The 12,850-nt window shown below is 43.5% G+C and overlaps 1 protein-coding gene across 1 annotated transcript in view; it reads right to left on the bottom strand.

Annotated features, from left to right (window-relative positions):
* Positions 1-12,850, bottom strand: part of TRPM8 (transient receptor potential cation channel subfamily M member 8) — a 91,405-nt gene that overhangs the window by 42,083 nt on the left and 36,472 nt on the right. Inside the window, exons 9-13 of the mRNA XM_077829833.1 lie at positions 10,364-10,466; positions 7,601-7,719; positions 6,295-6,585; positions 3,988-4,083; positions 1,718-1,847 (exon numbers count right to left, since the gene is read on the bottom strand). Coding sequence (XP_077685959.1) covers positions 1,718-1,847; positions 3,988-4,083; positions 6,295-6,585; positions 7,601-7,719; positions 10,364-10,466 — 739 coding nt within the window. The remainder of the gene's footprint in view (positions 1-1,717; positions 1,848-3,987; positions 4,084-6,294; positions 6,586-7,600; positions 7,720-10,363; positions 10,467-12,850) is intronic.

Below are 12,850 nucleotides of genomic sequence, written 5' to 3'. Positions count from 1 at the left end.
TCCTGTAGAATTTCAAAAAGCACTTAGGCACCTAGCACCCATTGATTTCAAAAGGAGTGTTTGAAAATCGCAGTAGGCAACTAAATCCTTTTAAAAATCTGACCCTATAAAATTAGGCAATTTTTACAAACGCTGCACATGAAATAAAATGTTCTGACAACACCTATTAAGGATTTCAGAATAACTCGTGAGTTACAACCAACTCCTCAAGAGAAAAGTCAAATTCATTTGAGAATTGGATATGTTCTTTCTGCACAAGCGTGTAGCTTTGATTTCCCTGCTTGTGTGCTGAAAAAAAGTTTCCCCATTTCACTTTACGGGTATGTCTACACTGCAAAAAAAAAAAAAAGACCCATGGCACTGAACCTCAGAGCCCAGTTCAACTGACTTGGGCTCACAGGGCTTGCTCTATGGGGCTAAAAGTAGCAGTGCAGATGTTCTCCCTTGGGCTCTGAGATTCACCTCCCTGGCTGGGTTTCAGAGCTTGAGTAGGAACTCTACACTGCTATTTTTAGCCCCATAGCATGAACCCGAGTCAGTTGACTCAGGCTCTGAGACTCATTGCGAGGAGGTTGTTTTGTTTTTTTGCAGTGTAGTGTATTGTAGTGTGCCCTCAGTGTCTATCATTCCTTCACTGTCGAATGACCTTTTTTGGGAAGATGATACAGACAAATTACTGGGAAGCTGAAATGCAACTTCAAAATCACCAACCTCTAAGTGCAGAAAGGGACTTGTCCTTTTGTCTTTGCTTAATCTGTAGTGAATCACCATGAGCTGCCCTGTGCCATCTTTCTCTTTAGATCATGAATCAGTGCTCTGCATTGAGTGGCTTTTGAGTTATGGGTATTATACCGATTAATAAAAACAAAATATTAATCCCTGTGCTGCTAGCTACCACACACATTGATTTTGTTTTTCATATATCAATGCCACATTCATTTGGAAATTATTCCGGGAAGGTGTAATTAATAGCATCAGGACTCGTCCAGGTTTCAGATAAAGCCAGAAAATGAACTTTATTAATGACAGAAGAGGTAGCAGGCCATGAATTACCATGTTACCAGGAGGGCTGCCAATCATCCTAGCACCGTGAGCTCTATACCACATGGACTGGATACCAGAGGATTTAGAAAGGCATAACAAGAGAGCAGAGCATAAAGGATAAGAATGTCTGGCTAAGAAGTCCAGTTTCAGATAACAGACTGTAGCCCAGCTGACTCATCCTTGCCACAATACTGCTTCTCCTCCTTGGAAGTTGTTTCATCCCTACGTTCTTGGCATGAATTGAACTGATGGGACTGAAGTTAAGGCATGGCACTGGGACTCAGAGCTGGGCTCAGCTCCCAGTCTTGACGTTCATCACACACTTCCTGTAGGTGTCCGGGCAAGTTTTAAAGACACAGGCCTCATTAGCCACCACAGGCTTTTTTTCTTTTTTTTTTTTTTTTTTTTTTTTTTTGAGTGTTTTACCTATCCAGGGCCAGGAGCTAGAAAAGAATTTTCTGTCTAACTGTGTTCTCTGCTCCAGTCCACAGACACCCCTTCTTCTCTCCTTCCCCTGGAGGCTCTTGCCAGCCCAGCCACAGGCTGTCCCTACAACATGACATCCCATAAAGCTTCAGTGAAAAATCTCGCAGCTGTGCAGCCGTCATTACAAGCTGCTGATCACCATCTGAACACAGCTCATCTTTCCCAGTCTGTTAACACAGGCGCTTACCTGCTGCTCTCGTCTCGTATTCATTTGCCAGCTCCTCAGACTCCCCAGCAGCATTAATGTCATTCTTCACTTTTGCCAGGCTTTTTAATAGTTTACTGGCCCCAAGTGCTGCCAGAGTGCAGCCCCTGGTCTGCAAAAAGACAGAGAATCAGGAAGTCACATGGAGTTCTTTGCAAAGCGTGGCCATCACCATTCTTCTCCACTGTTGGCTCAGAGCACTAACAGTTCTTCCATGCAACGAGAGGATGTGTTCCATTGCTTAATGACCCACAGGCTTCTTCCACCACCCCCTTTTACATGACTGCTTTGTCTTTCTTGCCTTGTTTGCTTGTTCTGGAAGTTCATTAAAGGCTGGTGAATAGTGCCACGTTGTCAGCAATAGAAAATGAAGATCCAGATCCACAAAACAAGCATAGTCCAACCACTCAATGTAACACCATCACACCAGGCTGTAACTGAACAATTCTAGGCACAAGGTGACTCATTTTGTCTCTGTGGTTAAAATCACCTTAAAACCCTCTCCAAGGTGTCCGGAATTTAGACACGAGTCAGACGTTTAGAATGCCCTCTACAGTCCTACACTGCAGCTCACTCATCTGGATACCTCCTGATCCCTGCTGAACTTGCCATGGCTTGGCATGGGCACAGGGACCTGTATTAGCAGATTGGGTGCTCAGCTTAAGACACACAAGCCAAAAGGATCAGGAGTGTCCACAAAATTTCAGGTGCCTCCATTTTTGAGTGTCCAGTTATTTAACCAAGAATTAAGGAACCCCTTAACTAGGGAAAATTTTAGCCTTTCAGTCTTTGGGAATGGATCACTTGATGATTAACTGTTCTGTTCATTCCCTCTGGGGCACCTGGCATTGGCCACTGTTGGAAGACAGGATACTGGGCTAGATGGACCTTTGATCTGACCCAGGATGGCTGTTCTTATATTCTTACATTCTTATGTATGTTCTTATGTCTTTCAGGGTATGCCTATGATGCAACAAAAGATGCATGGCCTCCACGCAGCTAACCTGTTTCAACTGACTTAGGTTTGCCAGACTTGGGCCCCAGGGCTAAAAATCGCAGCATAGACATTTGGACTCAGGCAGAAGCCCAAGCCCTGAAATCCCATGATGGGGGTGGATCTCAGAGCCCGGTTCCAGCCCAAGCCTCTACACTGCCACTTTAACTCTGCAAGCCTGAGTCTCTAAGACTCAGTGCAGCAAGGTCTTCTATTGCAGTGTAGACGTACCCTCAGTCAAGTCTGCCAACAAAGAGGTTAAGTAGTGCTAACAGGTATAGACAGAGAGTAAGTCTACACTGCAGTCACGGGACGAGGGGCCCGCAGCCCAGTCCACACAGGGAGTGATTTCAGTTTGTGTATACGGACCCAAGCTACCTTTAATCTCGATAGCTCAGGCACCAGAGCAGTGAAGCTGTGGCAACACAGGCTAGTCGCTGGGCCAATTCTGCAGGGTGCCACGGGCCCCGTACAGCCCGAACCGCACAGCTTCACCACTTCCGATTAATGCTAGCTCAGGTAGGTCCACATGAGCCACAATTACAAACTACAGGAACAACGAGGAGTCCTTGTGGCACCTTCGAGACTAACAAATTTATTTGGGCATAAGCTTTTGTGGGCTAGAACCCACTTCATCAGATGCATGGAGTGCAAAATACAGAGCAGGTATAAATACATGAAAAGATGTGACCTACCAGACACTAGAGATTACCACTGTATTTTCCATAGGCTGCCGGTGTGCTATGAGGTCATCAAATCACTTTCAGTCACTGTCAATTATCAGCCAAGCTCTCAATCGGAGATAAGAGGCCTGAAGCCAATATACAGTTTTGGTTTCCTTAAAAAATATACCTCTCTCTTTTTCATTGGAAGTAGAAACTGTATCAAACCATATGCCTGGATCACATGATCTTCATACTGTGAAGATGTTCATAATCCAAACCTGAGTCCAGCTATGAATTTCACAGCTAGCACCTTTCAAAGGCTGAATCAACCCCTCCCTCAAACTTTAGGTGAAGAGAGTGTCTTGAAATCCATATATGGATCCAGATCCAGATCCAAATTTAGTAGCTCAGGCCCATTTAGTTAGAAGATAGAGAGAGGAAAAATTGTAAAACATTTTAAATCGGTAGCTTATCTATCATGCATTTGAGTTCCCAGGTGGTTACTCTGGGGAGGACAGAGGGCAAATGCTTGCAAAGGCTTAAAGTGCCAAAATAAATACAACAGTGCTGGGGGAGAGGGTGGTATACCCTACCTGTTCCCAAATGACTTTGGATAACTCCTTCTTGTTCTGAAGAACCGACCAGATAAAGAGAGCTTGCAAGGGATGCCTTGTAATAGAAGATTCATCCTGGCAGGAAGTAAAGGCACTATCTGTTCAATGACCTTGGCTTTATTTTTTAAATCAAGTATATGTTAGGTTACTAAACCTCTTAAACTTGGCTCCCTGCTTTGTCCTCTCTGCACTGCTGCCCAGCAACGTTAAGGCTGCTTTAAGTTGTGCTGGAGAATGAACTGGCTCTCAGCTGCTCCCAAAATGGAAAACAATGGAAAGGCAGCAGAAAATCATCTTTGTTCCCATGCTGCTCATATGCAGAGCGTGGCTCAGTCAGCCTCGAGGATATACACATGGATTCATAGGTAAATGCCATTTTTACAAGGAGATGAATGATAGGTGGAAACACCTCCATTCTATACATTTTAGTTAAGCCCTTAGTGTTGAACCAGACCTCTTACCATAAACTTGAAAATATTCTGATAACACCTTCCATTATTTTATTTCATTTTAATATAGCATGCATCCATTTATGACACTCAAAACGTATAGCCCTCCAATAAAATTATTACTGGACATTAACTGCCATGCACCAAGTGTAACTCAGCAGAAAATGGGGAACAAAGAGTTGGTTGAAGATTTCAAAGCCAACTAGGGGATTTAAACAGACAACTCATATTAATTTTAATGGGAGTTGTGTGTCTGAATTCCCTAGCTCAGCATTGGGGTTTATACTTTCACAGAGCGTAAGGCCAGAAGGGACCATTAGATCATCTCTCTGTGATTAAGTTTCACCCCATTTCCCCTACATTTAACTCAATAACTCAGGTTTAAAGAAAGAAAATCAGTCCCCAGGAGACTAAGCATCTGGTGTGCCACAGGCAGAGAAGAGGAGGGACCAAGATACCACCAACGTCTCGGGCCCGCAGCAAAGACAGGCAATTGTTTAGGTGAGATATGTCCAGATGATCCCAGCAGGCAATCCACAGAGGAAAGCAAAAACACCCAAAGTCCCTGCCATTAATTCCTTGCCAAGTCCAAGTCTGGTGATCAGTTTGACCCTTAGCATGTGGGCAAGACCCACCAGCCAAGCATCTGAGGGTATGTCTACACTGCAAAAAAAAACCCCTAACCCATGACAGTGAGTCTCAGAACCTGTGTCAACTGACTTGGGCTTGCAGTAGAGAGCTAAAAATAGCAGTGTAGACATTCCCGCTTGGGCTGGAGCCCGGACTCAGACCCGGTGATGAAAGTGGGAACGTGGGCATGAGCCTCACAAGCCCAAGTCAGTTGACCTACGCTCTGAGATTCGCTGCCACAGTGTGGTGAAGAGGGTTTGCAGTGTAGACATACCTTGAAAAAGAAAATTCTCTATACCACCCTACCTGGCGTTTGTATCCAGCTGCAGCCAATCCCTGTTGCTTTCAGAGTAAGGTGACCAAAATCCAGCTGGCCAAATGTGCATCAGGGAAAAAAATTCCTTCCTGATCCATGCAGGTGGCCGGCTAAAGCCCTGAAGCATGAGATTTGACTATAGTCATTGTCTTAATGCAGAGCAGCAGGGCAATGGAGAGGTTCTTGTTCTCTCCATGGCTCATGAAGGAAGATAATGTACAGGGAATCAGATTCACAAATTCTAATGCCAGAAGGGGACCATCCAGTCCAATTATCCTTCATGCATAGGCCTTAGAAATTTGGAAGTTCCAGTTCTGTAATTCAGATGTGGATTAAAGGCCTGATCCTACCCTATTGAAAGCAATGAAGAGTTTGGTGGTACATAGCAATAGAAGTAGGAGTAGGCAGACCCAAAAGTAGCATGGGACCCAAGGGGCTAGAAAGATGCTCTTGAAGTATTGAGTTAAGTTGTCTGGACAAGCTGGTCTCTTGTGAAATGTCATGTTTTCTAACTTTTTCTTCCCAGTAACATAAAAAACAATTTCCGTTTCCTTCACTGAGCCATTTTCAATTGAAAGTTCTATCATCCACAATGATATGGATTGGGGTTCTTTATAGGCCTTAATTAGAACATATTTTCAAACTGCTCTGAGATAATCACAATATGGAACCATGACCCTCACACAAAAGACTCACTTATTCTTCTAGCACTTGAGCAATGCAAAGATCCACGCCGTAGATTAACATGTGAAATGCATCAGTAGGTTAAAGGCCATTGTACCCCGCACAATTTGTAGCACTTCTTAAACAACTGAAATGCAAATTCATTACTGCTATAATGGCAATAGGGAAGACAATTCTTTTCCTAATAAGGAACACATGGTTACTTACCACCAGCCGTATTTCTGTCTCATCCTTGCCATTCTTATCCTCTTTTTTAAAGCCTCTTCGGAAGTCCTCAACCATCTTCCACACAAATGTGAGGAGTGCATCATTGTAGGAGTTCTTAGCAATCTGCAGGTTCTTAAACACCAGGCTGCTAAAGTTGTTGGAAAAGAGTTCTGTAAGGACCTCCTTGCTGAGAAACTTCCTCAGGTTTAAGCCATTCTCCAGAAAGAGGCGAACAAATTTGGGCCGGTCCTTGATAAGAGCTATAAACATGACATCCTGAAGGTCTGCAGACTACGGAGAAAATGAGGGAAAGCCCAGGTTTATCATAAGGCCAGCTGTGGATGGCTGAGCAGAGTTCATTGTCCCCTACCCATCTGCTGTTGCTCACATGTTTTGTTACAGATAAATATTGGTCATATTTTGCCTTTGCTCTACATTTCCTTCAGAATCCAGCCATGGCTGTAGTTTGGGAAGTGAGTGAAATAAGCATACTTAGCTATTCCATGTAGAGGCTTCAGCAAGAATTTCCAGATTAAAATGTGTTAACATTGTAAAAACGAACACACGTTGCTACCCCCAGCAAGGTTCTACTTTAAGCATCACTCCCACCCCATAAACACTGGCAAGGCAGAGCAGAACAAGGCTTCTTATTCCACAGTCTTAACGATGTTTCAGATTAACAGTTGACTAACAACCACGTCTAAGCTCTGGATATTTTTCTTCTTTCTTATACATGCACTGAAGCCCATGAAAGCTGTGGGACTGACACACGCTGAATATAAAGTGTGGTATTTGGCCACAGAATAGGTTTTGACAACACTGCCAGCGGCAGAGCTACCCTCTGCACTCTGCCCCCAAAATGCCCAAATCTGACTCTAGAGGGCCCACTTCTAGAAAAGGTGGTTCACTCTCTGGATTCTTTCAAGCCTTGACCTCTGCCCACAGAGCAAAAAATAATATTAATCATCAGCTAACATAACCACCACCATTGTGGCTGACAAGGAACTGGAGTGTGACCATCAGTTTCCAAGCCATCGAGTAACCTACCGGAAGTAATGGTAAATTTCAAAGCCAGGTAAGCTGTGACTTTGCAGTGCCACCATAGCACTTGCTTTGCCATGTTAGAATACCTGATAGGTTAGTGTGTTTTAAGCCCATACCTTCTGCTCACATCAGAATGAGCTGGAATTGAATTGTTATTTACAAATATCAGAATAGCGGTGTCTACATAAATGGTGCATGTAAGAATTTCACTCCTGGTCTCCCCCAACCCCACTAGTTGTGCCAAGGTGCAATATTTGACTACCTCCCAGCGTCGGTCATTGGTGAAGATCTCATCGCTGGCCAGGTCCAATTGGTTCCACTCCAGCAACAGCTTCAGCTGCCCATTCCAGTTATCTTTGTCCTGTTCATTGGTACTGAAAGCTGGAGGAGGAAGAGGCAGCTAAGTAAGGACTAGAAATTGGAGAGTGCCTTGGCTTATATTCTACCATCCCCAACTCTCTCCCCATCCCAGCCACAAAAGAAGCCTCTATTGTCTTTTTGTAATGCTCGCTTATAGCTTTAACAGGGCTTCAGAGGTTGTGCACATTTTAAAACACACGTACCTATGTGGGATGTATGGACTGAACTGTACTTAAAATAAACACAGATTGCATTACCTGAAGGCAGATTGTCTATGTAACTCCCCAGAGGGAGCCTGTGACCCTAAGAGCATCCCAATGCCAGAGGCTCACTAATATCAGGTAGTGAGTTTCAGAGGGCCTGACCAGTTCAGTGTGCCCCAATTCACTTATGTCAATCTGTATCTAATAAGTGTCATGTAAAATAGTGTTGGAAAACCAATGATACACACTGACCATTAATATTCTTGTGTTGTCTATGTAGGGTAAACTCTCAAAGGACTGAACAAATGTCAAGGAAATATGGGACTAAATGTGTTTGAACCAGAAAAGTCTGGTGAGTGGGCAAACTGGTTTTTTTTTCCAGACAAAGGAAAGGATTGCACCTCTATCCAGGTGCAATCACAGACAACTGGTAATCACAGTCAAGTGGCCATTCACTGGCATATCAGCACATGCAGGACCAATCAATCTGCATTACAGAAAGCATCAGCAGGGAAGAAACCAGCACAGAACCTTCTCCATTGACTCCATGGCACCTTTCCTCACTGCGGGGGCACTGGACTTTGAGAAGGGCACATTTCAAAAGTTCAATTGAGTATGGAAGAGATGGGCAAAGAACCCCAAGTTATCTTACATCTAATACATAAAAGGAACCAAGCACCTTGCAGGAGATCCTGACTATGGGGGTGGTCAGATCATCTTGATGCTAGGAAGCGAGGTAAGAATCTTACCTGGAAGCAAGGCTGTTGTTTCGTTAAGTCTTAGTCACTAGAAAATATTTTTCATTTTTAATCATTTCTGACTTTAGCGCTTATACTTGACCTCACTTAAAATTCCCCTTTTTTGATTAAATAAACTCGTTTTGTTGTTATTTTAAATCAACCCAGGACTATGTTTGACCTGAAGTGACAATTAGCTCCAGGTAAAGCAACAAGCTGCTGTGTTTTTGTCTCTTGAGAGCAGCAATGGACCTCAGTACTCCGAGTGTTTTAGGAGAGGGAACATTTCAGGGCAGATGGTTTTGGGGAAATTCGGGGCCAGGAGTGTATTGGGGGTCACAAAGTTGTAACCGAGGCTAGTGGAGACCCAGGGAGGGGCCGTTGTAGGCAGGCTGCTGGGATCAGTACTGAACCAGGGCTGCACTGCAGGCAGACACACGCTCAGGGAACTGCATGCTTGTCTGCTGGCTGTTGGTATCTGGGCTCTGAACAATAGCAGCGGGGCATTTAAGAGTTACAGGGCAGGCAGCGACACAACCTCTCACTGATCTGGACTGCATCCCAGAATGTGTCCCCTGACTGCCCACATGTAATGGGGGAGTGCTGCTTCTCTGGCACGGTCCCTCACCCAGTAACCCAAGCAAATTCCTCCATGGGTGCTCCATGCAGAAAGAGCTGCCCAGAGTTTGGGAGGGGAAGTAGGAAGGGAGAAGGGGAGCAACCATACCTTGGGGCACCGACTCACCAGATGAGTTAATATCTCTGGTTCCCCTCTCTGGTTGCTACTAAGCAGTGAGTGACCACAGTCCGCTCAGTGGAGTCAAAACCTTTCCAGAGCGACCCTGATGGGACTGGTAGCAGGAAGCATGGGGGGAAACTCGATATGGGGCCCCATTCTCCATTCACAGGTGTAAAATCAATAGAGTTTAACTTATACACTAGTGGGACTGTGAGGAGAATCTTGCCCCGGCACATCTCACTGCAGTGATTAAATGGAATTTGCAAGTAAGAAGGATCAGGTAGCATTAGTGAGATGAACTATTAATTGGCCATCACCTCATTGCTGACTGTCAATCAAAGTTCTCTCTGACCCAGTGCTCTCAAGCCTTTTTATTGTGAGTTTTACACCACAAGCTGCTGAGTAATCCATCTACTACAGTATAATTGGAGAAACTCCTTTTGTATTGGTTTTCAGCCATTTCCTAATCTGTAGAAAATACTCCATATTATGTCAAAGTCAACATTTTAGAGGGTCTAATTGCTTAGTATTTGCAGTGGGCTTCCCTCTCCACACTGGAATTACCAGTACTGAGTTACTCCAATACTTTGACTTGCTTCAGTAAGAGTATGGAACCACATTCTCTTCTTCTACAGCCATACAACTGCCAGGAGAGGGTACCAATGTAGGATGGGGCAAGGGGATAGTCTCCTGTTCTCAGTGCTTGTTTCTCATGGCAGGGTGCACTTGCCATCTCCCCATGAATTTAACTCCCATTAACATCAATGGCAGTCCAAACTGGGGCTTCCTTTAGGTGCCTTTGAAAACTCCACCCTCCACGGAGATGGCCCAGCAGATAAGAATCATGACAGGATGGGGAGACAGACTTGTCCGGGGAATTGAACCCAAATAGCCAGCTTCCTAGGCTAGTGCCCTAGCCATGAGGCCATCCTTGTACCTAAGAGCAAAATGAAATGAAAGCCAATGGGCGAGAGCTCAGTGCTCACCTTTATACAGAGCAAACGAAATGGCATTGCTCACGATTTCATCTCCAGCTTCTTCTATTTTAATAACAGTTAGCAGATGAGGGTTTTCCAGGATTTCTTTGATCTACAAAAAAAGAACAGTACAATGCTAAAGCTCTCTCAGTACTTTGTGGTTTATCTGCTCATGTCCCTTTGGGGAATGTCCCATCATACAGTATTATTCACAGAGCTGTTTATCATAAGTCCTCTCCCTAAACATAGTTAAAACAAACTATAAAATGAGAATTCCAGTGATTAAGTTCTAATAAACTCACAGTAGTACAAATTAAAAACAGTAAGATTAATGATCCTTTAATGTACGGCAATTTCTTGTCATTCCCTTCCGCCCCCGCCCCCAACACAGAAAATGATGACCAATTAGGCAATTCTCACTAAATTAAAAACTAACAAGGAATAAATCTCAGATACCGTGGTCGTGCCAATTCCCAAACATCTAGAAGTTTATATGTTAAGGAAAAGTTTATTCTGGCCACTTAGCCTAGTCTAAAAACAGAGCTTATGTTCTCATAGCAACACACTTTATGAAATTTCCTTCTTTCTGGCAAGTTAGAAATCTGAGAGACTGTAAGGAATTTGTGTTTACACTTTCAGCCTCTGAATGAACCAAGAGAAGCAGAGTCATGTGAAATAAAATAGAAATGAACCAAAACCACAAAACGCGGATCCAGAACTTGACTGCAAATGTCTTCCAATTCAGTTTGGATTCCAGGCTTTGGTTCATCCAACTATAAATATACAGGGCCAGATGTGAAATAAAGATCCATATCTAGATTGAACTTTCAGGCAACCCCAATGTTCAGTTCTATTTGAGAGTTTTGAATCATGGATCATGCTTTTTAGATATATGAAGTAAGGTTCATGTTTGGTTTTAGGCCAACGGTGCAGTTTTGTTCCTGACCTGTGGGGTGGATACCACATCACTGTTAAAAGACTGTAATTTCACTCCAGCTATTAAGAATCCAGCAGCCTATCAGTTCTTTCACTTCTCAGCATAGCCATGAGCTGGGTTCAAGAATAAATACCTACCTCTGCCATCTCTGGGATGGTATTGCATAATTTGGTGCATTATAAAAGGTTTAAACCTTCCTTTAATAGCAACCAATATATGATGTTTTAAAGACGATACTGCACAAGACGGGCAGTTGGTTTGCTCCATCATCTTGTGATATGCATAAGCCATGCAGAACAACCACCTTGTGCTGCAGTCTAGATAGAGAGATTTATTCCCCCCATCATGGCATTCCCAGAAGGGCACAGAATTGCAAATGATACACAGTAGTCATTGCAAGAGTTCAATGGAGAAGTTTGGTTGCTTGACTCTGACACCTAGATTTGTAAAGATTATGTTAAAGGACATTAATTAAAAAAAATAAAATAAAATCATGATGAAAATGAAGCTAAGAAGAAAAAAATAATCAAAAAGAGTACAGAAAGTAATGGCACATTTTCCATAAACTTAACATTAGGAATTTTAACAGATGTTCTAACGAGCAATCATTCCCCCAGAGATGATCACAGCCATAAAATAATTGACCAAATGAAAGATAAGGAGACCCTAGGATGAAGCACTGGGAAAAGAAATTGAGAAAGCCAATTACCACATGATAATGGGTCCTTGAGTGAGTGCTATTATGCACTGCATTTCTAAAAATAATTAAACATTAAGGTTTTCATCAACTCAGTTTTTTCTACCACTGTTAAAGAGGGTAGAAACACAGCTGAAACAGCTCAGCCTGCTGGTTAGGTGGCAAGGGAATCAGATTTTTATCCTGAGCATGCCAACATCTCCAAGCTGGCAGCGCTGCAGACAAGCACTTTCAGGCATCATGGCAGGAAGGCATAAGCCACGTAAACCACCCATAGTGATGTCTAGTGTCCTGAGGCCTCTCTCTTGTGTTAAAGTAGTAAGGGAAAAGCAAATCTGCTGGGAAAAGACAACGTTAATTTTTTATCTGCACCCAGTGAACAGTAGTAGTGAGCTTATACGTCACTGCAGGAGATGGGTGTCTGTGGTGTACTGCTGTGATGAAAGAGTGGCCAGTGTGCGTACAAACTTAGTATTGCTAGCTTCAGCCCAGTCTAGAAGGGGAAGGGGGAACTTGTCCATGGCATTGTTAAGCCTGAAAGGAGGGGGAAATAAGTGAAGAAACTTGAGCAATGTTATACATTTAACATAGTAAGCTTGTTGCCATAAGAAAACTATGGAAAAAGAACAGAATGATACTGTGTCAGCTCGGAGACATTCAGTAGTTATAATGCTTGTTTAGTGAATGGTTGTGTCAGTCAACCCAGACCCCAGCATTTTTCTTCTTTACAAAGTTTACATAGGAGCTGCCCTGCTCATCAGATCAAAGGTTCCAAGGCCAGAAGGGACCATTGTGATCATCTAGTCTGACCTCCTGTATAATACAGGCCAGAGACCTGCCCCACAATCATTCCTAGAGCAGA

The sequence above is a fragment of the Eretmochelys imbricata genome, chromosome 11, assembly GCF_965152235.1.
Source record: "Eretmochelys imbricata isolate rEreImb1 chromosome 11, rEreImb1.hap1, whole genome shotgun sequence".
In the NCBI taxonomy this organism is placed as follows: domain Eukaryota; kingdom Metazoa; phylum Chordata; order Testudines; family Cheloniidae; genus Eretmochelys; species Eretmochelys imbricata.
Note: the sequence above shows the minus strand (reverse complement) of the source record. Positions and strands in the feature narration are given on the sequence as shown.